Consider the following 24363-nt stretch of genomic DNA (forward strand, 5'->3'; position numbering starts at 1 on the left):
CATGAAAATATCCCAAAAAGAAAGAAAAAAACACTTAGGGTATGGTTTACTCTTACAAACTGACAATTTTAAGCTGGCAAATGAATTACAAACATGTGTAGCTGTGTTATTATTACATGTTTCTATTGAAATTATATTGTTGTAGATTTAAAGGCAAAATCGTAATAATAACATCTATCTATCTATCTATCTATCTATTTATTTTTTTGTAAAATTCAAGAAACACAGTTTTAGAGACAGTTCTAGCATCTCATGAAATATGTGTGTGTGTGTGTGTGTGTGTGTGTGTGTGTGTGTGTGTGTGTGTGTGTGTGTGTGTGTGTGTGTGTGTGTGTGTGTGTGTGTGTGTGTGTGTGTTAGAATAGGGACAAGAGTTCCTAAAAAACTATTTCCTTTGGACTTCATGAAGGTTAAAAATAAATAAATCTTTAAATTAAAGTTTATTGGGTACCGCGTATTTCATAACATCCATTTCAGTTTTATATAACAGATCCATATTAGAGAATTTGGAACTTCCTCAGGTGTATTTTTTTATTTCTTTATTTTATCACTCAGTCTTTGCTGTGAAGGTGGAAAGGTCGGAACGATAAGCGAAGTGATGGCGGAACTATGTTTTAGCAGCGGACGTTTCCGTTCGGACGACAATTTCAAGGGAACCTTTTTTCTGTTTACACCAAAAACGTGGGTTTCCCTCAACTTCAGGAAAGATTTCGAGCATAATAATTAAATGACTACCCATTAATATCGGTTTCAACTCTATATCAACATGGGTAAAAAACGCCCCGGCGAAATCTCGGCAGAGTCCGACGTTCCGGTGAAAAAGGAGAAACCTGCTGAGTTCAATGGGACTGTTTTCAAAACCATGCTGAAGAGTCCCACCACAGCCATGAAGGGTAAGTGCACATGAGACTGGAGCAAATTGTCAGGCCATTTACAGAAGAGACATTAAGACCAAAGTTATTCATCATATCAATTTCAGCTTAGTGATTTAACTGTTTTCTGCAGGACTGCGGAGATTCATATCAATTGCGAGGAAGCTGCCATGCTCTGACGTGTATGACGTGGTCGAGGGTTACATCAAAATATCAATGGAGTGTGCCGAAATACTCAAATTGCTAGAAGGAGAAAAGCACCTAGAAAGTGAGGTAAGTATTCACATTCATTACTCAGGTAGAAGTATAGATACTAGAGTTTAAAAATACTCCTGTAGAAGTTGAAGTATCAACTCAAGTTTTTTACTCAAGTAAAAGTATAAAAGTACTGGTTTCAAAACTACTTAAAGTATAAAAGTAAAAGTAATGTAAGGGGGAAAAAAGCCATTAAGGACAAAAGCCATTGAAAATCAATGTATCTTAGTATAATGCAAATATATTAAAGAACCATATATGTGTACTATTGAGCATTAACATGTGTTTCAGAGAGCAGGAGATATGATGACTAGTTGCCTATGGCCCGGTTTCACAGACAAGGCTTAAGCCTAGTCTCGGACTAAAATGCTGTTTGAGCTGGCTTAACCTTAAGTCACTTGCACAGACATATCTTAAAATAGTCATAGATTTAGTCTGTTCTGGATTAAACAAAGCCAATTGCAAGAGGGTGGATTAGAGCTACTCTAGGACTAAATTGAAGTTTATATTAATCCTGCAAAGAGGCAGGTTTAACTTCAGCTTAGTACTGTTTGTGAAAGGGAGCACAGATGTTTTGGGAGCATGGAGTATTTGGAATATCTAAATGAAGACCAATATTCGCTACAGAGGCCAGCCAGACAAATACTTGTGATAGGAGTAATCCATTGAATCAGTTTGATGAAATAACTTTCCGAAACCGCTTTCGTATGTACAAAGAAGATGTACTGGAGATAATTACTTTGCTTGAGCCTAGACTTTCCTCCATGTCTCAAAGAGGAAGGCCTGTACCCAGTTCTCTCAAAGTTCTGATCACTTTGAGATTCTTGGCATCTGGAACCTTTCATTGTGAAACTGGTGATTTGTGTGGTGTCAGCAAAGCAACAGTGTGTAGAATAGTTCACAATGTCTGCAGTGCCATTTGTGAACTGAGAAATCTGTACATTAAGTTCCCCGATGCTGCTGAGCAAGCCAACTATAAATCGCGATTCTACGAATATGGGAACTTCCCAGGAGTGATTGGCTGTATTGATGGATGTCATGTTGAAATCAAGTGTCCATCAACTCCTGATGCTGAGGAGTAAAGGAACCGTAAGAACTGTTTTTTCATCAATGTTCAGGGTGTATGAACTCCCAATTTAGAGTTTTCAAACATTGTTGCCCGTTTGAAGGGAGCAACACATGATTCAAGGATTTTTCACAACTCTTCATTGTGTGCTCAGTTTGAGAGAGGGCAACATAGCGGAATACTAATTGGTGACAGTGCATATGCGCAGAGTTCCTATTTATTCACACCTTGGCCACAACCCACAACAACTGAGCAGCAAAGATACAACAGAGCTCATATTCGCACTAAAGGGATGATCAAGCGTATGTTTGGGGTGTGGAAAAATCAATTCCAGTGTTTATGCAATACACTTCGTTTTGAGCCAAGAAGATGCTGCAAGGTGATCATTGCTACAACTGTTCTGCACAACTACCTGAAGCTGCACAACTACCTAAAGCAGTATAATTGTCCTGACCCTCCAATGGAAGACCAGAATGATTCAGATGTGCCCATGCCAGTCCAACAAGGACTTGCACTCAGAGCTGCTTTCACATTGCAGTGCAATATTGCAGTGCAATAGTGTGCTGAAAAATTAAATGAGAAACTCAACCAAGGCTGTCCTAAAATTTAGGTTGGGGGGACTACAATACTCACACTCTTGTCAAGTGTATTTCATTACATTACATAGCTATCTCATGCATCTTTCTTTGAACAACTCTCTCTTCTAATTTCATATCCAATTCGACCTGTAGAATTCTCATTTTCATGTCATGCTCTTCTTTCAGATATTTCATTTTCTGCTCATGAACTTCTAAGGCTAACTTTTCATGCATTGACATCCTTTTTGGTCTCTGCTGGAAGGTTTTGACAGCATCTTTTCTCTGGGATGCCATGCCAGATGTGGAGGGTGCACAGTCACTGTGCACTGGCTCTTCCACCAGGGTTAGAATAATATCCTCTGGGAAAAGAACACTGTTAGACACAAAAGTGTGGTTACATTTTCATTTGCATTGAATTCACTGCAAATGGCAGCCCACGCATAGTTCTTCTTATGTTCAACAGCAGCACTATGCCCTTTACTTTCAATAACAGCATGATTTCCCAAAATGTGTTTAAGTAGAGTTTTTTTTCATACTCAGTATAGTTCTTTGAGCGTGTTCTTTTACCTTCAGCCATGTTTGGTGTCAAAATTCCCTCCAGCAAAACTGTCCTCAATTCCGTTCCAGGTTTTTATGAACACCATTAGGCTAACAGACTGTGCTCCCACTTAGGCTAATGAGGCGTTCTCATTTAAGCTTACTCCAGGACTCCACAGTCTGGGACTAACTAAGACAAATATAAGCCACGCTCATGCAAGCCACTTAAATGACCTAGCTTTACTAGTCTGACTTAGGCCTACTCCTGGCTTGATATAAGCCTCGTCTGTGAAACCGGGCCTATAAGTATTGTAATGGTGCAAAAAGTCAAATTTCAGAGGCATGTTATCATTTATCCTAACCTTTATTGGAATGTACATCCAAGTTTAGTTGCAGGAATCAGAGGGAACGGATGTAAGAACAAAACTGGACAAGAACATCTGAAACAACCACAACCAAATTCACTCTATCCGGATGGAGCAATTTAACTGGATAGTTTTTATTAAAGGCCGAAATGAAATAGAGTAACAAGGCTGTTTTTAAAATGTAAGGAGTAAAAAGTACAGATAATTGCGTGAAAATGTAAGGAGTAAAAGTAAAAAGTCATCTGAAAAATAATTACTCCAGTGAAGTATAGATAACCAAAATTTCTACTTAAGTAAGGTAACGAAGTATTTGTACTTCGTTACTTGACACTTCTGCAGATCCCTCCAACCAAACCTTGTTTCTGCCCAGATGATGCTGATTTTTGAGAGCTTGGAAGTGGTTTTGCTGAGGACAGCCAGCGACCTCTCCCACTTCAACATGGTTGGCAATGCAGTCGTGAAAAAGATTCTTTCTGGTTGCATGAAACATCTGCAAGGGTCTTTGCACTCTGCGAATCACAGGTCAGTCTACTGGCTTCAAAACAATATCTAAGTAACAATATCTGTCTGTACAGGACTGTCTCACAAAATTAGAATATTGTGATTTTCTGTAATGCAATTACAAAAACAAAAATGTCATACATTCTGGATTCATTACAAATCAACTGAAATATTGCAAGCCTTTTATTATTTTAATATTGCTGATCATGGCTTACAGCTTAAGAAAACTCAAATATCCTATCTCAAAAAATTAGAATATTCTGGGAATCTTAATCTTAAACTGTAAACCATAATCAGCAATATTAAAATAATAAAAGGCTTGCAATATTTCAGTTGATTTGTTATGAATCCAGAATGTATGACATTTTTGTTTTTTTAATTGCATTACAGAAAATAAAGAACTTTATCACAATATTCTAATTTTCTGAGACAGTCCTGTATAACCGCAGTCTTGCGTTTCCTGTCATGAGCAGGTTTGTCCGCCAGTGCCTCAACCTGCTATCTGCCATGGTGTCCCAGCGGGAGGAGGCTGCTCGAGAGGTCTGGAGTCACATTCACATTAAAACTCTAACTGGACTCGCAAAGAGAAAGGATAAAAAGGTTTGGTGTGGCGTTTGACTTTTCGTTTAACACTGTAACTAAAAAAAGAAACATTTGGATTGCATTGACATTTCCTGTCTTTTCAATCAATTTCCAGGGTGGACCTGATGTGCGCCTGGCTTTTATCCAGTTTGTGCTGTCCTTTTTGGTGTCTGGAGATGGTGCAACCATTGGACACATATTAGAGGTTAAAGGTAAAAATGATATTTAGATTAAAATTCACAACACGCTATTCTATCTGTGGTGTGTGGCTGACATCTTGACTTTTGTGGATCAGAACTTCTCCCTCACATCTTGAGTACCGGTCTAAAGGAGGACAGGATGTCCACAGTCAATCTGATTTTGTCCACACTGAAAACTAAAGTAAGTGCTGAAGCGTTCACACGGTTACCTGGAAATATCTGAACAGATGCAGTGAGTTTATTTATTAATGGATTTTTTTTTTTTCGTTGTGTAGGTTGTAATTAACAAAGCTATTAGTAAAACACAGAAAGTGCGCTTCTTCACGCCAGCTGTATTGGCCAGCATCGCATCTCTGTACAAATGGAGTGGGATAGCAGATGCGACCACTGATGATGATGAAGTGAGTTACTGGCTTTTTGATTTCTGTCCATTGAAGCAAACAATGCAGTCGTCCAAATGTAGAAAGTGTGGGTTATATGTTTGTCACATCTTTGTAGGAATACTCAGATTCAGCTGGGACATCAGTCGTCCGCGACCTAGTTCACAGATTTCTCCTCGACCTTTGTTGCTCCCGCAAGCATGGTATCAGCTTTCATGATGCCAGCTTTGGCACCGCTGGAAGGTAAATAATTCATATTTCAACTTGTCATTTAATCACCCTAAAAAAAAACTCCATGTACATGAGATTGTTTTACTTCTCTGCAGAGCTGGCAACATTGTCTTGCTTCAGTTCTTGGCTGGGCTCAAGCAGGCCACGGAGGATGAATTGGTGGCGGAGCTGGTGGTGAATGTGCTGAAAGCCAGCCCCGATATCCTGTCCAGGTACTTCAAGGAGACTCAGTATTCGTACTCCCCACGCATCAGAAGTGCTTGGCAAGACAATGTCAAGCTACTCAAAAAGGTAGATATTATTGCTGTATTTGTTTATCTATTAACATTTTTGTTGGTTGTGGGTGTCTTTCAATTTTTTTCTCTTGATATTTTTAATAAGATCTACGAGGCCCAGCCAGATATCGCCACGATCTTTCAAACTCGGGAGACAATCCCTCTGCCTCGCCTGCTCTCCATGATCATGGTCGTATCACTGCCTCCAGTCTGCAACAAGGCCTTCTTCACGCAGGGCCTCAATGTAAGTTCTTAACCTTGTGTTGTTCAATTAATCGATTTTAAATCGTAATCGCGATTATGTAATTAGAACGATGTTAAAACGTGAAACTCGTAAAATCGATTTTTCACTTTTTTTTTTTATTTTTTTTTAACCTTGTCTGCATACATATTAATGATTGATACCATATTAATGATTGATGGAAATACCTCTCAATACCTGCGACAAGTGCCCCATGGGAGAGGCTCTTTAGTGTAGGAGGGGGCGTTGTAACATGCCACCGGGCATCCCTCAAGCCAGATGCCGTAGACCGGCTCGTGTTCCTTGCAAAAAACTTGCAAATGTGAATAGCAAATGTAATGACTGACATTACACACCTCTACCTCCTTCATGGGTTGCATTATTATTTAGCATGCAAAGACCCAGTTTAGTTTAATTAGAAAATGTCTTAATTTTATTTGATTGGAAATATAACTTACTGTATGTTTGCAAGTGCTGTTTTGCTGATATTTTTTTTTCAGAGATAAAACTTTATATTTTATTATATTTTTTAAAACTTTTTTTCAACTTATTTTACAGAGTTTTGCACTTTATTCATTCATTTTTGGTTTAATAAGAGCAAAGTTTGCACTTAAAGCCCAATGGGGCAAATGTTCAATAAAAAAACAGCATATTTGAAATCATTTCTTTGCCTTTTGTCAATTCACAAAATAATCGTAATCGAAAATCGGATTTTGAGAGAAAACAATCGAGATTTTATTTTTGGGTAAAATCGAACAGCCCTAAGTCCTACGATAAATAAATGTTTAACATATAGTCCTTTTAATTGACAGCTTGCCAACTCGACAGTGCAGCTTACAACTGCGTCAATGATGACTTTCATCTTGAAAAAAGCCAATAAGAACATGGAGCATCTTTTGGACAAGTCCGTGTGGCGCAGGTCTGACGTGTACGCTGCCGACGCCATGGAGGAGCTGGTGCAGCAATACAGGGAAACGCTCGGCAAGGTGAGCTCCGGGAAGCTCGCTGTTAAAACGTGCAAATGGAACTAATGCACATTCAGATAGTCAACTCTCCTTTGTTTGTTTGCTTTGGTTTCTTCACTTTCTGGCTCCAGATTTTGCCCGACATGACGGGGATAGTTTCAACATGGCAGTCACTGAGCAAGAAGGAAAAAGCTAATGATGATGACAAAAAGACCAAAAGTGAGGGGAGTGACGAGGTGACGGATAAAAACAATGAGCTGGCAGGTAGGAAACGTGTTTTCTTTTGTTTTTGTTGTTTTCTTTCCCAAACGAATCCTGTAAAACAATTAATTTTTTTTCAGCAGTTGCGGAAACAGCGGAGGCGATTCTGCTGAAGGCTCTGATTCTTCAGGTCATATCTCTCTACCAGAAAGTGGTGCCACATCTGGTCAATCAAAGCAAATTTGACTTCAGCAAGCTCCTAAAAGGTAATGGTTTGTTCTTGGTTAGATCCCATAGTCGTTAATGATTTGACAGCTTGTAAATAACAGTATTTTAAGGCTAAGCCATCTTGAATCTTTAAAGGCGCCGTCTCAGAGAAAGGAATGAGGGAAGAAGTCCCCCCGGTCCTGCAGTATCAGATCCTGCAGTTGGCTTTAGATCTTCCTGCGAGCAAATTTTCCTGGTTCCGCATTCAGGTGAACAAGTTTAATTTTATTATTTACATGCCCTTGACTGTGGTTTATTTGTGTCTTGCTGCTTTGTAATGAGCAGGGGACCTAATGTGTTGTGTATTCCTTGTCTGGACAGGATGTAGACACAGAATCGGCATCTGGAGAGAAGTCGGTGCTTTACCTGCTTCTCAAGATGTTTGTTAGCAGCAGCAGCACCCACCTGGGATCCTCCATGAAGAAACTAGTTTTAAAAGTAAAAACTACTTCCTATTCTTTACTGTGCATATGCTTTAAACCCTTTAAACCCCCTGTATCAACATGTATATCTATATTTAAATATATACCCATTTATGACCTGATGCAACATGCCTGGAATAACTATAATACTTCCCTCCAGGTTGAAAAGGAATGTACTCACCAATTACATAACTTACATAACAGTTACATGTAATAATAATGGGATTTTAATTAATTTGATTGTTAGGATATAGTTATGTTATATAGTCAACAGTGCTTCAGCTGCTTCAGTCCTCAAAGTATGAAAAGCTGTTTTTTTTTCTATATTGACTGCAGAAAGCTGAAGCGTCAGGATTAGGGCTGGGGATCGATTCAAATATCAAGAATCGATTCGATTCCGATTCTTAAGATTCAGAATCGATTATCACGCTTTGATTCGATCCGATTCGATGATTTGGGTTACTGTTAATAAAACTGTTTTTTCAGCTGTTGCATGAATTATATGACTGTCTAGTTCTGCAACATATTAATACTAGTATTATATTGAGATTAAACAGCAAGTATTGGCAGCTAATGATGCTGTAAGGACCAATCAGCTCCCAGAATGCTGATAGAACTGCTTTCAGAAACATCGTGGGTCAGAATTACCAAACAGATCCAGGGCAGCAAACAGAGGACAAAAGAAATCGCTTTTATTTTTTCCCCATTTATGAGAATTTGGTTTTTAACATTTAGCAAATGTAACCCCAAGACAGTATATAAAGCAAAGAAATATAGACAATTTATGCAACTATAACTCAAAACTTTAATGTTTTCATACCTTTAAACATATTTAAAGGCAAAAAACATGGCACCAGTTATTCTCGTGTCCAACAAAATATTCCTTTTTTGGGCATAAACAAAAAAGTACCAAAAGTTGTAATGTAATAATGGAATTTTTTTTTTTTTTTTTTTTTTTTTTTATAAATCGATCTTTAGACATATGAATCGATTTTTAGGAATTAATATGAGAATCGATTTAAAATCAGAGAATCGATCTTTTCAACACAGGCCTAGTCAGGATATTTATTTCCTGAGATCAACTCATGCAGAAATCTTACGCTACTTCTTTAGATATTGCTAAAACTTAACAATATTTACCACAATTCTCTATTTCCTGTCATACATTCAGGTGCTTAAGGACACCGGGGTGTTTGAGTATACGTTGACTGAGCTTGATCTCTGGCTTAATCGGCTTGCCGAGCTGGATCAAAGCCAGCAGGAGACCGTTATCAAGTTCCTGGAAAGGGTGAGTCCGCCTGTGCACCCTCTGTATTTCGGCTGGTGGAGCCATTTAATAAGACAAATGGAAAACGTTTTAAACCCTGTAAGTAAAAGTTGTCTCTTGTTCTAGGTGTTGGTTAAACTGGTGTGCAATTCCCACGAATACACGGATAAAGTCGCCAGCCTCGTCCAGGAGGCAGCTTATCTGCAAGCCAACCTGAGCAACCAGGAAGGCGACACCGCCAGCATCCCAGTCTCACACATAGATGGTGAGCATGAAAATATAAAATAAAAGTCAATTTTTTTATTTTTTTTTTAATCCAACCCTAAGAATTTTGCTAAGCTTTTTAAAAAAAAAAAAAAAAAAAAAAAAAAAGACCTGACCTGGACTTGAATATCTCTCAGATGTCTTGGACATGCTGGATGTGATTATGGAGGGGAACGATGGTGAGATGGAGGAGTTTGGACCATCTCTGACTGAAGACCTCATCATCCAAACCTTTCCCTTCAGCGCGGTGATCCCTGCTGCTCTGGTCGCTCGAAACAAACTGCAAGCGGACAAGGATCAAACAAATGGTACACACATTAAACCCATACTAGTCATCAAAGTCAACTCGATTTGCCACAGTGTTGAAAATGAGTTTATTTCAAAATAAAAGCAGCTGCGAGTCTCTTCCTCTTGCAGGGATGGTGTGTGAATACTTGTCTGCCGTGCTCTCGGATGTGCTGCACTGCCAGCGGGAGCCGCTGCCCCTCTGTCTGGCTTTACTGCAGTACGATAAGGAGCTCGTGTCCTCCGGACTCCCCACTTCCACTCATCCATCCGTCATATCCTTCCATCATTATTACTCAAGATGGTTACCACAGCAGTCCCGTGAGGAACTGGTCAGTTTTTTTAAATTACAAACGTACAACGTAATTGTAATTTTGAGAGCTTCTATGCTCAGAGTAGGGCTGTTCGATTAATCGATTTTAAATCGTAATCGCGATTATGTAATTAGAACGATGTTAAAACGTGAAACTCGTAAAATCGATTTTTCACTTTTTTTTTTTTTTTTTTTTTTACCTTGTCAGCACACATATTAATGATTGATACCATATTAATGATTGATGGAAATACCTCTCAATACCTGCGACAAGTGCCCCATCGGAGAGGCTCTTTAGTGTAGGAGGGGGCGTTGTAACATGCCACCGGGCATCCCTCAAGCCAGATGCGGTAGACCGGCTCGCGTTCCTTGCAAAAAACTTGCAAATGTGAATAGCAAATGTAATGACTGACATTACACACCTCTACCTCCTTCATGGGTTGCATTATTACTTAGCATGCAAAGACCCAGTTTAGTTTAATTAGAAAATGTCTTGTTTTATTTACTTGGAAATATAAATTAGTGTATGTTTGCAAGTGCTGATTTGCTGATTTTTTTTTTTCAGAGATAAAACTTTATATTTTATTATATTTTTTAAAACTTTTTTTCAACTTATTGTACAGAGCTTTGCACTTTATTCATTCATTTTTGGTTTAATAAGAGCAAAGTTTGCACTTAAAGCCCAATGGGGCAAATGTTCAATAAAAAAACAGCATATTTGAAATCATTTCTTTGCCTTTGGTCAATTCACAAAATAATCGTAATCGAAAATCGGATTTTGAGAGAAAAAAATCGATATTTTATTTTTGGGCAAAATCGAACAGCCCTAGCTCAGAGCGGTCCTCTTTGTGTTGCAGTTCAAGTCTTCTGAACGGCCCTCTCAGGAATCGCCAGCCCCCGCCTCATACTCTGCACTAATGAAGGCTGCATACATCCAAGGACCCGGCGCTCTGCTCGAGGAAACCTTCAGGAGAAATGCTGGAGAGGCTCTCGGCTCCATGTCACTGGCCGAGTTTCCAGTCGCAGTCCAGCAGACGTTGCTTTACATCAAATCTACAGTGGAAAACTTTGGCACGGTAAGAACACAGCAAAGCTCACTTTTCAGTAAGCTTCTAAGAGAAAAGTAAGCGAGTAAAGTTTTTTTTATCTCAATGCCACAAAGTGCCTCACAAGCCACACACAAACAGATAAAACAGAAAGCATGAAGACAAACATAAAACAAGAAACATCTTAATATGGGTGCGTGGCACCACCAGCAGCCTTTGACAAGACCTCAGACTGCACATTTAAAAAAGCTCAGAGGTGTAGGTGGGAGCTTGAAAGGCTCGGAAAGTGAGGACTAAAATTTGAACATTAATTCTAAAATGAGCAGTGGGTGTGTGTCATCTTTCTTGTGTTTTTTAGGAGTCTTCGACCTGCTTGTAGACAGGCATGGTCTTTTTTGTGATTAAACCGGTAGAAAGGCTGTTACAATAGTCTAATAAAAGCATAAACAATCACCTCCCACTCAGATTTTGACAGTCATTTCCAAAGATTGGTGACATTTCTAAGATGAAAGAAGCTATTCCTGGTTAATACTCTAAAATAACGTTCAAAAGACATATCAGAGTCAAAAATAACACTGAGCTTTCTGAGGCTTGGCTGGACGGACGAGCTTAATGCACTGAGGTGCTGCTTTTTATTTCAGAGACGACTTTCAGGGGCGATTAATTAGGGTTTCCATCTTCTCTCAATTTAGCTTAAAGTAGTTGTCAGAAAACCAGAGTTTGATGATGGTCAAACATAGGGCTGGGCGATTTTGGACAAAAATAAAATCCCGATTTTTTTTTTTTCTCTGAAAACCCGATTTTCGATTGCGATTTCTATTTTTTTGGTAAAACTACAAAAGACAATGGAATAAATTGTTTCAAATATTTAGGAAATATTTAAGAAAAATAGCAAACAAATTTCCCTACTGGGAATGAAGTGCAATTGAAAGATACTGTAAATCCTCCTTGAGTTTAGTAAAGTGACAACATTTACAATTTTCTTGACCAAATAAAGATGACTAGACGAGCTCTGTCTGTAATGCAGCCAGCTGCAAAAAAGGAAAATCCATTTTCCGATTTTCCTTTTTTTAACATCGTCTTGAATAATAAATCCGATTTAGATTTAAAATCGATTAATCGCACACACTTCATCAAAGATGACAACGTCTCAAATTCAGTAGGTTTAATAAAGCAGTAAAGCGGTATATCTTCAGCATCGAAATGATAAGACAGCAAATGCATCACATTATATCCTTTTTTTTTTTCTCTCTTCAACCACAGTTTTCCAAAACTACCGGAACTGCTCTCCTGAGGACTCAGATGGAAATACTCCAGGATATAGTGGCTAAACTTCAAAGCTTTGAGGAGACTGAAACCGCTGAGCCAGAACCGGAGAAACCCCAGGAAGGATCAGACCTCTTTGTGGAAGTCAACCGATCCCCGGAAGCTGAAGCCAAAAAGGAGCAGGTTGGGACAAAAAGAAATGTTGTTCTTTCACAGCTACAAAGACTGCGTTTACATGCAGTCAATAACCCTTTTAAAACCCGAATATTGGCAATAACCCGAATTTGCACGGCCATGTAAACACCAATAACCCCTTTGAATAACCCGAATTTGCTCATATTCAGGTTTTTAAAAACCCCAATATGAGCCCTGGGTTACTCCTTTTAAAACCTGAATATTGGGTCATGTAAACACCAAACGGAATATCCCCATCAAACGGAACATGAATTTGTTTTCTGCGCATGCTCTGTTCGTAAGAAATCTTAGTCTTTTGAGTCCAGGACGTAATTCTAAACATGGAGAAACGCAAGACCACGCCACACTTTTGGAGTGAGGAGGAGACTAATCACTTCATAAATGTAATGAAGGATATGAACATTTCTGCATTTGTAGACGGTGGAAAGTACCGGGATAGCGAGATTTACAAGAAGATGAGCGAAAAGTTGCGCGAAGATGCATTTGTTTTGAATTTGGATACAGGAAGAAGAAGCGGAAATGACGGTAATTGCGTCATGACGGTCTCCGCGCGTCGCTGGTTTGATCCAGATATCCCACATGATTCAACCACATGCATCACTAAACGGAATATTCCGAATAGTGATGCACCGAAATTAAAATTTGTGGGCGAAACCGAAAATAATAATAAACACTTGGCCGAATACCGAACAATACCGAACATGGTTCTTCGCAGTTTTTCATTTATTTTGCCAATTTTTTCACCATTGCATAAATCAAATAAATTTGATTTAGGCATGCTAAAGGCATGTAATTTAGGCATTTAATTTTACTAAAATTACAAGGTAGAAAACATTTGTTGAACATAAAAAACTGAAAATCTTTTAATTTCCCAGCATTTCTTAAATATTCCAGCAGATATTATACCAGCAAAGAACAATAACTTAAAATAAATAAATTAGCAAAAAAAGTTTTTCGGCCATCTTTGAGCTTACGTTAGGCTGACTGAACATTGTATAGGCCTTAAAACAATAAAAATGCATTAAAGCGCTCAGGGTTTTTTATCATTTCAAATGATAAATCAAACTTGTAGTGCTGAAAAACTTTGCAGATGTGCCCCCTCTAGATATTTGAGCAGAACATTCATTGCAAACAGCCATTCTTGTATTATTCTGTGCCACTCTAAAATACTTCCACACTGCTGACATGTTTGCACCGCACCACTTCACTCCACGCTCTTCGCTGTTTGATTTCGCCATCTAAACGCACCTGTAATAGATTGATTTATGTTGTTTTGGTTCCACCTGCTGGTGAATGTGAGTTAAATTCTTATGTGGTTAGTTTTTGGTTGGCCAACGATTTATGTTTGTGATGCAACAGTTACGGAGCGGCCAGTCTTTTTCCTTATATTACAACGCTGTAATTAATTGTTCGGTTTTTTTTCCCACTTATTCCACCGAACACCGAAAGTGTTTTTTTGCCATTTTCGGCCGAACAATTTCGGTTACCGAACAATCGGTGCATCACTAATTCCGAATGTTTCAGTAACCGGAATATTAGCAATAACCCGAATTTTGACTGCATGTAAACGTAGTCAAATATTTCAGTTTTTTTTTAATGGCCAACTGATTCTGATACGACACGGTTTGTGTTTTTAGGTCCTGGTTGCAGCTCTGAGCTCCATCTTCAAGCACCCGTGCTTGGAGCAGTGGTTCTTGGCTCTGGAGCTGTCTGCATTGCCCCCACACTCGCTGAACCCTGTCGGACTAAAGCGGCTGTCTTCTCAGCTGACCGATAACATTCTGGCCCTGCTGAAGATCGGGGCTCCCGCTCTTCACGAGCTGGGTCGCCCGGAGCTTCTCTGTAACTACACGAGGGCTCTAGAACGGGCCGCTCTCAAAGAACTGAAGGAGAGCGGTTCTCAGCCAGCAGAGACACACTCCAAGACCTTTCAGGCTCTCCTGTCTCTGCACAGATACATGGACCCCAGCGATCTGAGGGGAGTGGTCTCCAGGTTGCTGCTTCTTTCTCACGACCTCCTCGTCTGTCCCAGCAGCAGCAGCGGGACGCAACCCGAGCTCAGCAGTTACGGCCGCGCAGCGCTGCAGATCTTAACCGAGGGGAAATGCACGTCTCGCCAGGACTACGACACCTTTCTGACACACGCTCACCTCCGCGGCCTGGGCACCCTTTTACTGTCCTGCTCCAGCCCCGAGCTGGAGGCCTTCCTCCTGCAGACTCTCTCCAGCGAGCCGGGCAGCGCCAACCTCATCCACACAGACGTGCTGCTGCACTGTCTCCAGCGGCCTCTCCCGGACTCTCTGGCCATCGGCTCTCTGCTGCTGCAGAACTGCTCCGCTCACCGCCTCCGCTTTGAGCTGTGGTGTCTGGAAGCCACAAACATGGGAACGCTGTCAGACGAGACGGAGGCCTTCCTTCCGTTGATTAGCTCCTATTTACAGGTCGCACGTAGAGAAGACCCGGCGAGACCCGGAGATGGTGCGTGTGCTAAAATAATTACTCTTTTGTTTTGAATATATTGATTTTGATATCTCCATTAGGAATGGGCGGTATGGACTAAAAAAATTATCACGATAATTTCTGGCATTTATCCCGATAACGATAAAAATGATGATAAAAAAAAATACCAATTCAACTCCACCTTTGTAACTATAAATCTATCACCACATTCAGTCTTTGGAGCCCCCAAAACACTGCTCTAAAAGATACTAAATGCTACTAAACTACACCAATTAAATTGAATTAATAAAAACCAATTAAATGAGTTACACCTGTACTGCAAAACTGGAATGACTCAGATCCGCCATGTTTGTTACACAAACACGTATCTTATTCTTTCTTTCTTTCTTTCTTTCTTTCTTTCTTTCTTTCTTTCTTTCTTTCTTTCTTTCTTTCTTTCTTTCTTTCTTTCTTTCTTTCTTTCTTTCTTTCTTTCTTTCTTTCTTTCTTTCTTTCTTTCTTTCTTTCTTTCTTTCTTTTTTTCTTTCTTTCTGGGTTCTTTCTTTCTTTCTGAGTCCTTTCTTTCTTTCTGGGTTCTTTCTTTCTTTCTGAGTCCTTTCTTTCTTTCTGGGTTCTTTCTTTCTTTCTTTCTTTCTTTCTGGGTTCTTTCTTTCTGGGTTCTTTCTTTCTTTCTGAGTCCTTTCTTTCTTTCTGGGTTCTTTCTTTCTTTCTTTCTGGGTTCTTTCTTTCTTTCTGAGTCCTTTCTTTCTTTCTTTCTGGGTCCTTTCTTTCTTTCTTTCTTTCTGGGTTCTTTCTTTCTTTCTTTCTTTCTTTCTTTCTTTCTTTCTGGGTCCTTTCTTTCTTTCTTTCTTTCTTTCTGGGTTCTTTCTTTCTTTCTTTCTTTCTGGGTCCTTTCTTTCTTTCTTTCTTTCTTTCTTTCTTTCTTTCTGGGTCCTTTCTTTCAGGCTCATTTCCTTCCTTCCTTCCTTCCTTCCCTCCTGTGGATTTAACGCAGAACCATAAATCAGCTTTACACAAAAACGTCATCAATGGGAATTTATCGTTTTTACCGCGAGATGACAAATTCTTATCGTGGGGAATTTTATTGTGAACGGTAAAATATCGCCCATTCCTAATCTCCAATTCTATTTTCTAGTGCAAAAAGGAGTTTTGAAAGCCTTCAAGCAAGCCCTGCTGGCCAGGTTGTCGGAGTGTGTTCTGGGGAACCAGACGGATGTCTCCGGAGCCTGCCTGGCAGAGACCGTCGCCAGTCTCATCACACTCTCTGCAGATATCAAGGACATCAGGGATTTAAGCAACAAACTCCCCAATGCTCTTCAAAGTGTAGAGAGTTTCGAAAGGTACGGTCAACAGTAATTTTATCTAAGCCAGATGATTAATTTTTCTGAAGTTCACACTTGTTTTGTTCGTCTTCTTTTAGATGGCAGCTGGTAGACGTTATTACAGAGAAACTTGCTGATTCCCCCGAGGAGCAAGACACGTGGAGGAGATCTGTGGCTGGAGCTGCTGTTAAATTCCTAACGGCTTCATTCTGCCACTCCAAAGATCAGGCTGCCCCCCCGTCAGAGCCGGAGCAGAGCATCTTGAAGAGGCTCCATCGGCTCATTGTGGGTTTGCTTGCCTTGTGCACGTTGTTCATTTGTGAGTTTTGGTTGGGTTTTTTATCTAGCATCGTGTATTTTATCTCTCTCACACAGACATCAGCTGATGACATCCCTGCATCCGACTGGAACAGTTTTGTCAGAAATGGACTGAAGTATGAGCTGTATCTTAAACTATTTGGCTGTTTAATCAACAGAGAAACTTCATGTGAAAACAAATGACCTAAAACTATTCTTCAATACTCCAGGTGTCGCTACAGAGATCACCATTTCTTGAACACTTTAAGTCATCTTTTGGAAGTTATATATGATGACGGTGAAGTCCGGAAAGATCTGATACCGTTATCCACCCTTCACATGATGACCAGCAGCCATTCCCAGTTCCTGGACACCATGCTGGAGTCCAACGAAGAGCAGAGCAGGGCTCAAGCTAAAGGTAGCACTCCATTTAAAAATAAATAAATACAAATGACATGAAATCCTTCAATGTGTGTGTTATTATTGAACACAAGTACAAGTATTCTCTTGTCATTCCAGAGGCTTTAGTGTCTCTTCTGCTGTTTCTGGTGAAGAAGTGTCCGGCGGTCTGTAACACCAGTCACTTTGTTGTACTTTTGGGAGCATATGGAGCTACTTTGTGCACTTCAGGTAAAATAGATCCTTCACAGACGAACCATGATGCTCTTCCTGACTCGCGTATTTGTTGTCTTTTCAACTAACAGCATCTTTTGCTTTGTAGATCAAAAGCTGCTACTACTACTTCAGGAATATGAGAGAAACAACGTCAGCCTGTTGAAGTTCCAGTATGTCACAGTTTTTTTTTTGTTGTTTCTTCTTTTTATGTTGTGCTCTTAAAAATGTGCACTTGTATGATGCAATCACTCACAGTGGGTTTTCATGTGCAGATCATTTTTGTGGGGCCCTGCGGCCGTGGAGCACTATAAAACCAGGAAAAGCCTGGGAGCTTCTCTGTGGAAGCAGGCGAGCTCAGACGACGTCCTGGCCCTGCTGAAAGCCGACACGATGCTCCAAACCATTTCACACTTCCCACAGCAGCGCACACTCATCCTGCAGGTTTGTACTGGGAATCTCTTAGTTTTCAGGTTGATTGTTCAGAGAAATTATGAAGTAGAAGAACCCTCAAATCACTCTGTGTGCTTCAAACCATGTAGTTTTGGTTTCAAGCACAGATATTTCAGCTTTATTTGAATATGGCAATATAAAGCTTGTGTGTGGTAATATAGAGGTTTACATTGCAATTGATCATTTTTGCAAAATTTCGCAAATTGATGTTTTTTTTTTTAACAACTAAGAAGTTTCTGCTGAAGATGCAGAGATCCGCTTTTTTCTGTTTCTATCTAATACCAATATCTGCCAGTAGATATGAAATTAATCAATACAGGGATTAATAAAGTATTTTCCCGTCCCATACTTTGGCAATCCACAAAAAACAAGAACAAATAAACAGTTTCCAAACTGAAAACAATAGAACCTGCTGAAGCACTGCTTTCGCTGTCCAATTTGAAATATTTCCACATTGCAATCATTTCTCAAATGTTGAGGAGGAGCTTCACATTTACTCTAACGTCAGCCAGTGTTGTCAACTCCTTTTGTAAGAAACTTAGCCACTGTCTTACATTTAATATATAATTGTGATGGATGCCGTAGGACAGAGTGATAAAGTTGGGATTTTAGAAAAAAAAAAAGGGATTAAAAATACACTCTAGATTTAAAGGAGCTTGAGGCAGGATTTATGAAAAGAATTCGTATACGTTTTAAGTTTTCTAGTAATAATGTCAGATGAAGCGTTCCAAACCCAAAAGAATGATTCCTCTAGTGTCTCTCTCCTTTGCCTTGAACAGGCTGTGTGCTGCAAAATGTGCTGCAATTCGGTCCCGAATTTCCCGCGCTGTCCTACGGATGTGACGTCACATGACGCTGCATGCCCGTTCTCCCCGTTCTCCCGTGCCGGCTTCACTGTTGGCTGCAGTACCCCCGACGGCCGTCGTGGTGAAGGGTGGCGCTAGAGAGTCTCATTTCTTAAAAGAAGCCTCATGCTCCTTTAATTAGAACTACAGGGGAATACACCGTTTAACATGTTGACTGTTAAAAATAAAAAATTGTCAAAAATAACAGTTGTGTTAAGCCGAGGCTAAGTTAATACAAACAGATGTGGAATCAAATGATAAAGAGCAAAATGTTTTTTTTTTTCTGAAGCAGACTGCATAAATCTTTATTTTTTTCTAAAGTTGGACGTATTAAGTTATGGGAGTCGTTGGAGATTGACTCACTTTTGAGTACGCCTCTAGCGGCCAGTCGAGGAACTGCAACACATTTTAGTTTGCATAAGAGCCAAAACTAACTTTGATTGACATGCACTGGACGTGTTCCCGTTGGCTTCTCCAGCAACATGAATGCATCCCCTATGAAGAAAAACCACAGACTCAACAGATACAAGCAACACTTTTCTGATCACTAATTTATAAAAAAAAACAATTTTCCTGTTTTTTTTTTCTTTTCTTTTTTTTTAGAATGATACAGAGCAGCTGTACAGTAATAATGCAGTGAAGGACCTTGGGAATTTGTATGATCCATGTTTTCTCCTGCCTCTCTACAGCGCTATACTGAGTCCAGGTAAGTTTTTGTGATCACTGGGAATAATATTCACAGGTCAACAGTGTTGCAGCTGCTTTATTCTCTCCCTCTTTGTGGCAGAGTGCGTTGTCGACTGTCTCAAGTTTGTGTCGACGCACGCTCTCGGAGTAACGGTCATGGCTCTGAGCAGCTATGACCCAAACGTGAGAGCAGCAGCCTACTATGTCCTGAGCTGCTTTTATCAACACCTGGAGGGAGCCCGTGTCAGAGAGAAGAGACAGGTAACCTGAAGCACGCATACCGACTTCTTGTGTGTTTTGAAATTTCTTCCCAAAACACCTATGAACTAGGGCTGGGCGATATATCGAGATTTTAAAATATATCGATATATTTTCAAACGCGATATGGTACGAGACAATATCGTTTATATCGATTTAAAAAATATATATATATATATTTTTTTTTAATGATTTTGATATAGCTTATTTTGTGACAAATTGACTTGAATGTTTTATTTGAGATTTGCACAAATGTTTTGTTATTTGCACAACTGTCAACCTCAGTGGAAAAGTCTGCCTGTTACTGTCTACATTGTATTAATTGCACAGTGTATTTTAATTTAATTGTTATGCAGGAAAGGGATATTTGTTTTATTTTATTCAAGAAGCATTTTTATTCTATATATGCAGGCAGTTTATTTTTATTTCATTTGTTTTATACATTTTGATATTGTGCAGACCTCTGTTAATAAATGTACCTGTGTGACATTTGGCACGAGGCATTGTATTAAAACTGATTGTTTTTTTAAGGGTTTGCCTCAGAAAAAGATGAAGCTAACAGAGATGCTATGCTATAATGCTTTGGGGGAAACCCCAATTATGGCACAGAAAAAATATCGATATATATCGAGTATCGCCATTCAGCTAGAAAATATCGAGATATGACTTTTGGTCCATATCGCCCAGCCCTACTATGAACTCGTTCTTGTCCCACAGCTGCTGTACGTGATGGACATGGTCAAGAATGGGATGCAACAGCAGAATCAAAGACTTCCATTTGTTCTGACCACATACATCACCAAAGTGGCTCAGCAGATGCTCAAACCTGGTGTGTAACCCCCAAACACTTGATTTAGCCCCTGACGACCGTCATTCAACTCTCAGTATTTACTGATGCATTTCGGTGCATAATAGTGCGCTAGTGGGTGACTGACGTTGTCTTTCCCGTTTTTTCCCAGAGGATCACATGTACATGGTGTTAAACAGATTCCTGCTGTCCCACCAGAGTTTGGATTTCAGAAGAGTCCCTGATTTCTTCAAGCTGTTTTATGGCTTTGAGTTAGAGGTACATTTGAAAAGGAAACTCATGTTTTTTTGTTTGATTTTTAGTCTGAACAGAACTAAGTAAACTTCTCTTGTGTCAACAACATATAACCTTTATCTTTGTTTGCTCAGCTCAGGCGGGGTTTTTTTTGTTGTGGGACTATGACTTTCTTTTTTTTTCAATTTCTTTTTTTTCTTTCTTATCCAGCACAAGATGGAGCGTGAGTGGATCCTTAATGTCTTACAAGAAGGGATAACTGATGGGTACTGCTATGAACTGTGCAACCAACAAGGCATCTTCCAGGTCCTTTTAGTGTTCAGCAGCAGCCCCCTGTGTGACGATCACTTCCAGGTACACGTTTCTGGAAACAGAGGTGTTTTAACACATGAATCCTTTTAGTCAAGGCCAGAATTTAAATATTTCAGTTGTGAAAAAGGCACAATGAAAGTATAAATAAAGTTAAGAATGAAAACTATCCTATTTCTGCGGATTAAATGTAAACCTCCTCACAGGTGCAGGTCGTCAGAGTTTTGTGTCAGGCTTCCCGTGTGACAAAAGCGGCTCACAACCTCACGAAGAGCTGCGGCCTCCTGACTTGGATAATACAAGTAGTTGAAAAAAGGTAAGGTGTTACATTTTCAGCTGTCAATTTTGTTCTTCTTCATAGCGTTTCAATAATGGTTTCAGCCTGTTTCATCCGTCACAGAAGTCTGTTTTTAATGTACTCGTCAGGAATCTAAACCAGCAGCTTCTATGTGCCGTCATCGAGCTGCTCCACGCGCTGTGGTTTACTAACCTCGGTCAGAAGGACAAGACGGTAGAGGAAACCATCACCACCTCATCTGCTAAAGGGGGGGAACCAGGAGGCTCGGTGAAATGTCTCCCGCTCCCACTCATCAGTGATTTCCTGTGTGCGGCATTAGCCGTCAGCAGACGCCTGAGGTAAAGCACCATAACTATCAGACTTTTTAGTCACGTCCCAGTAGGGCTGGGCGATATGGACCAAAAGTCATATCTCGATATTTTCTAGCTGAATGGCGATACTCGATATATATCGATATTTTTTCTGTGCCATAATTGGGGTTTCCCCCAAAGCATTATAGCATAGCATCTCTGTTAGCTTCATCTTTTTCTGAGGCAAACCTTTAAAAAAACAGTCAGTTTTAATACAAAGCCTCTTGCCAAATGTCACACAGGTTCCTTTATTAACAGAGGTCTGCACAATATCAAAATGTATAAAACAAATGAAATAAAATAAACTGCCTGCATATATAGAATAAAAATGCTTCTTGAATAAAATAAAAAAAATATCCCTTTCCTGCATAAAAATTACATTAAAATACACTGTACAATTAATACAATGTAGACAGTAACAGGCAGACTTTTCCACTGAGGTTGACAGTTGTGCAAATAACAAAACATTTGTGCAAATCTCAAATAAAACATTCAAGTTAATTTGTCACAAAATAAGCTATATCAAAATCAAATTTTTTTTTTATTTTATTTTTTTTTTCTTAATCGATATAAACGATATTGTCTCGTACCATATCGCGTTTGAAAATATATCGATATATATTAAAATCTCGATATATCGCCCAGCCCTACTTCCCAGGTAGATGTTTTTTTTTTCCTTATTCAAGGATGCCCATGTTTATTTGATCTCCTCCTGCCAGGTTGGGTGTGAAGGCCACTCAGCTCAGCTTGTTTGTGCAGACGCTTTGCTCTGTGCTGAGGCAGCGTGGAACAGCTCTCAGTGCAAACAAACAAGCTGACCGCCTCACGCTGCACCCACAGCCACTATCGTGCTCCGAAGCCCTGGCTCTGCTCCTCTGCTGGGCCTCCCTGTCCGGCACCACAGCCCTCCTCACTCAAATACAAGCCTTGTCTGAAAAGCACAAAGTGAAGGAATTGATGGGTGAGTCCCTTTTTAAACAAATTCCTTAATGCAATGAAAGTTGAGCAATTGCCACGATTTTTTTATCGCTCCAAGGCTTGGATAGAAAATAAAAGAATTTTCAACTTTTAAAGGAAAAAGAAGTAATGAATGGTGACACTGCCTGGAGGAAGTGTCCCTGGAACCAGTCAGGAATGTTATCCTTTCAGTTCCAGACTTTTGATCTTTGGCTCATTTGTAGGGCCACGAGTCACAAATATCTATATAAAAAACACATGTGGTTAAATATGCTAACTATAGATTGTCGCAAGTGAGTACTTAATGAATTTCATTTGATTTTGTTCATTTTAAAATCAATTTAAAGTGATGTGACTTCAGTATTTTAATCACACAGAACAAAAGAAGCTGAAGTTAATATTTTGTATTTGGCTTTTAGGGCCAAAAACTGAAGCCTTTTTGTTCATTTGTTAAATTTTGAGCATTGTTATGATTGGTACCAGGAATCATCAGCTTTATTTATCCTCCTCTCCAGGGATGGGGAAGGATAAGGTTCGAGGTAAGGGCTCTACCTCCCACGCCCGTATACAAGAAGAGAACCCAGCAGAGGACATGCAGAGGGAGAAACAAGACCAGGGTCTCCTGGCAGAGTGTAAATCTCACCTCAGCAGCATCTTTGTTCACTGGGAGCCTGTGTTCCACCTCTCACAATCCCAGTCGGCTCAGCCAAAAGATAAGCCGGATCCCAGTGAGTTGGACAGCGATACTGCACACCTGCTCACTAAGTGGTCTCTGAGGTGGCTCTTGGAGGACGAGTACGAGGAAAGGAGAGCAAAGGAATTTTTGCTCTGGATTGAAAAGGCTGTGATAAAACACAGGAAGATCGGGAATGCCTTGACGCTCGATCCGAGCTTGAAAGCAGATCTACTCCGGCTTTACCATCGCACCTTCGAAGCTCAGTGCCATGCAGAAACCATCCAGCTTTTTACCAACATTATGATCCGCTTACTAGAGATGCAAGGCCACCTGACAGAGCTCCATCGGGCAGTTGTCTCTGCCTGCTCTCCAGAACCTGCTCATGATCCGTCCAGACTTGGTAAGAGCCTGAGAACTTATTCACTTATTCCCTGGGACTCCGAATGGGAACGCTACATATCATCAAATTAAAGGATAGTTAAAACAACCCACGGACCGTCTACCTCGATAACTTGGCACTTAAAAGCTCTTCAGCGATCTCAGATTTTCAAGTATTTTCACGCAAAATACAATATTTTTAAAAAGTGCATATACAGGTTTTATTATTTTGAGATAAGACCATGTTAAGCAGCACGACAGCAGAATTAACTTCTTCTTCTTCTCTCCTTTTCAGAAGCTGGACTGTTTCTGTTGAATCTGCTGGTTCATGAGTTGTGGAGTGGAGCAACTTCAGCAGAACTTTTTACGTCTCACATCCATTTGGTGACCGAAACAAAGAGCAAACGAGCGAAAGCATCCAAGTCGTCAAAGACTCAGACAGCCATCAGGGCCCTCTGTGATGACATCATCAGCATGACGAGTTAGACGAAATATCACAGTAGTTTCTTGAGGCCCATCAGATGTCACAAGTTTACATTTTACTTTGTTTTGTTGTTTATCTCTGAAGTAAGTCAAGATATTTTGTAAAGTTTTGTAGAACAATTTTGTGATAAACAAAAATATCCAAATCTATTTCTGCTGTAAAGTTCTTTTTTTTCTTTTCTTGTGAAACCTGATTTTTTTTGTTTTAAATTTTAATAGTAAGTAAGATTAAGATTAAGATCTTTTCCAGTAAAGTATAAACCTTTATCTAACACAAGTGCAAAAAAAGTGTGTGTGTGTGTGTGTGTGTGTGTGTGTGTGTGTGTGTGTGTGTGTGTGTGTGTGTGTGTGTGTGTGTGTGT

General features: G+C 39.8%; 1 protein-coding gene across 1 annotated transcript; it reads left to right on the plus strand.

The window, feature by feature from the left end:
- Positions 1–665: 665 nt before the first annotated feature.
- Positions 666–24151, plus strand: urb1 (URB1 ribosome biogenesis homolog). The gene is made up of 39 exons (XM_061719721.1): positions 666–893; positions 1006–1145; positions 4044–4195; positions 4648–4774; positions 4872–4968; positions 5052–5137; positions 5232–5357; positions 5455–5579; positions 5663–5858; positions 5949–6086; positions 6896–7069; positions 7180–7312; positions 7393–7515; positions 7613–7725; positions 7838–7954; positions 9110–9226; positions 9332–9470; positions 9607–9777; positions 9887–10086; positions 10925–11143; positions 12377–12562; positions 14212–15052; positions 16170–16374; positions 16455–16641; positions 16732–16790; positions 16884–17071; positions 17173–17283; positions 17375–17438; positions 17541–17709; positions 19167–19269; positions 19351–19511; positions 20226–20337; positions 20468–20574; positions 20761–20904; positions 21066–21175; positions 21286–21495; positions 22227–22468; positions 22980–23540; positions 23814–24151. The coding sequence occupies exons 1-39, from the start codon at positions 767–769 to the stop codon at positions 24002–24004; spliced, it is 6771 nt and encodes a 2256-aa protein (XP_061575705.1). The 5' UTR covers positions 666–766; the 3' UTR covers positions 24005–24151.
- Positions 24152–24363: the final 212 nt, after the last annotated feature.

This window comes from Cololabis saira, chromosome 4 (assembly GCF_033807715.1).
Source record: "Cololabis saira isolate AMF1-May2022 chromosome 4, fColSai1.1, whole genome shotgun sequence".
In the NCBI taxonomy this organism is placed as follows: Eukaryota; Metazoa; Chordata; class Actinopteri; order Beloniformes; family Belonidae; genus Cololabis; species Cololabis saira.

Coding starts and splice junctions, on each gene's coding strand:
- urb1 (XM_061719721.1), top strand. CDS start 767: ATGGGTAAAAAACGCCCCGGCGAAATCTCGGCAGAGTCCGACGTTCCG. Junction 1,146..4,043: donor AAAAGCACCTAGAAAGTGAG/GTAAGTATTCAC, acceptor GTTTCTGCCCAG/ATGATGCTGATTTTTGAGAG. Junction 5,358..5,454: donor CGACCACTGATGATGATGAA/GTGAGTTACTGG, acceptor ACATCTTTGTAG/GAATACTCAGATTCAGCTGG.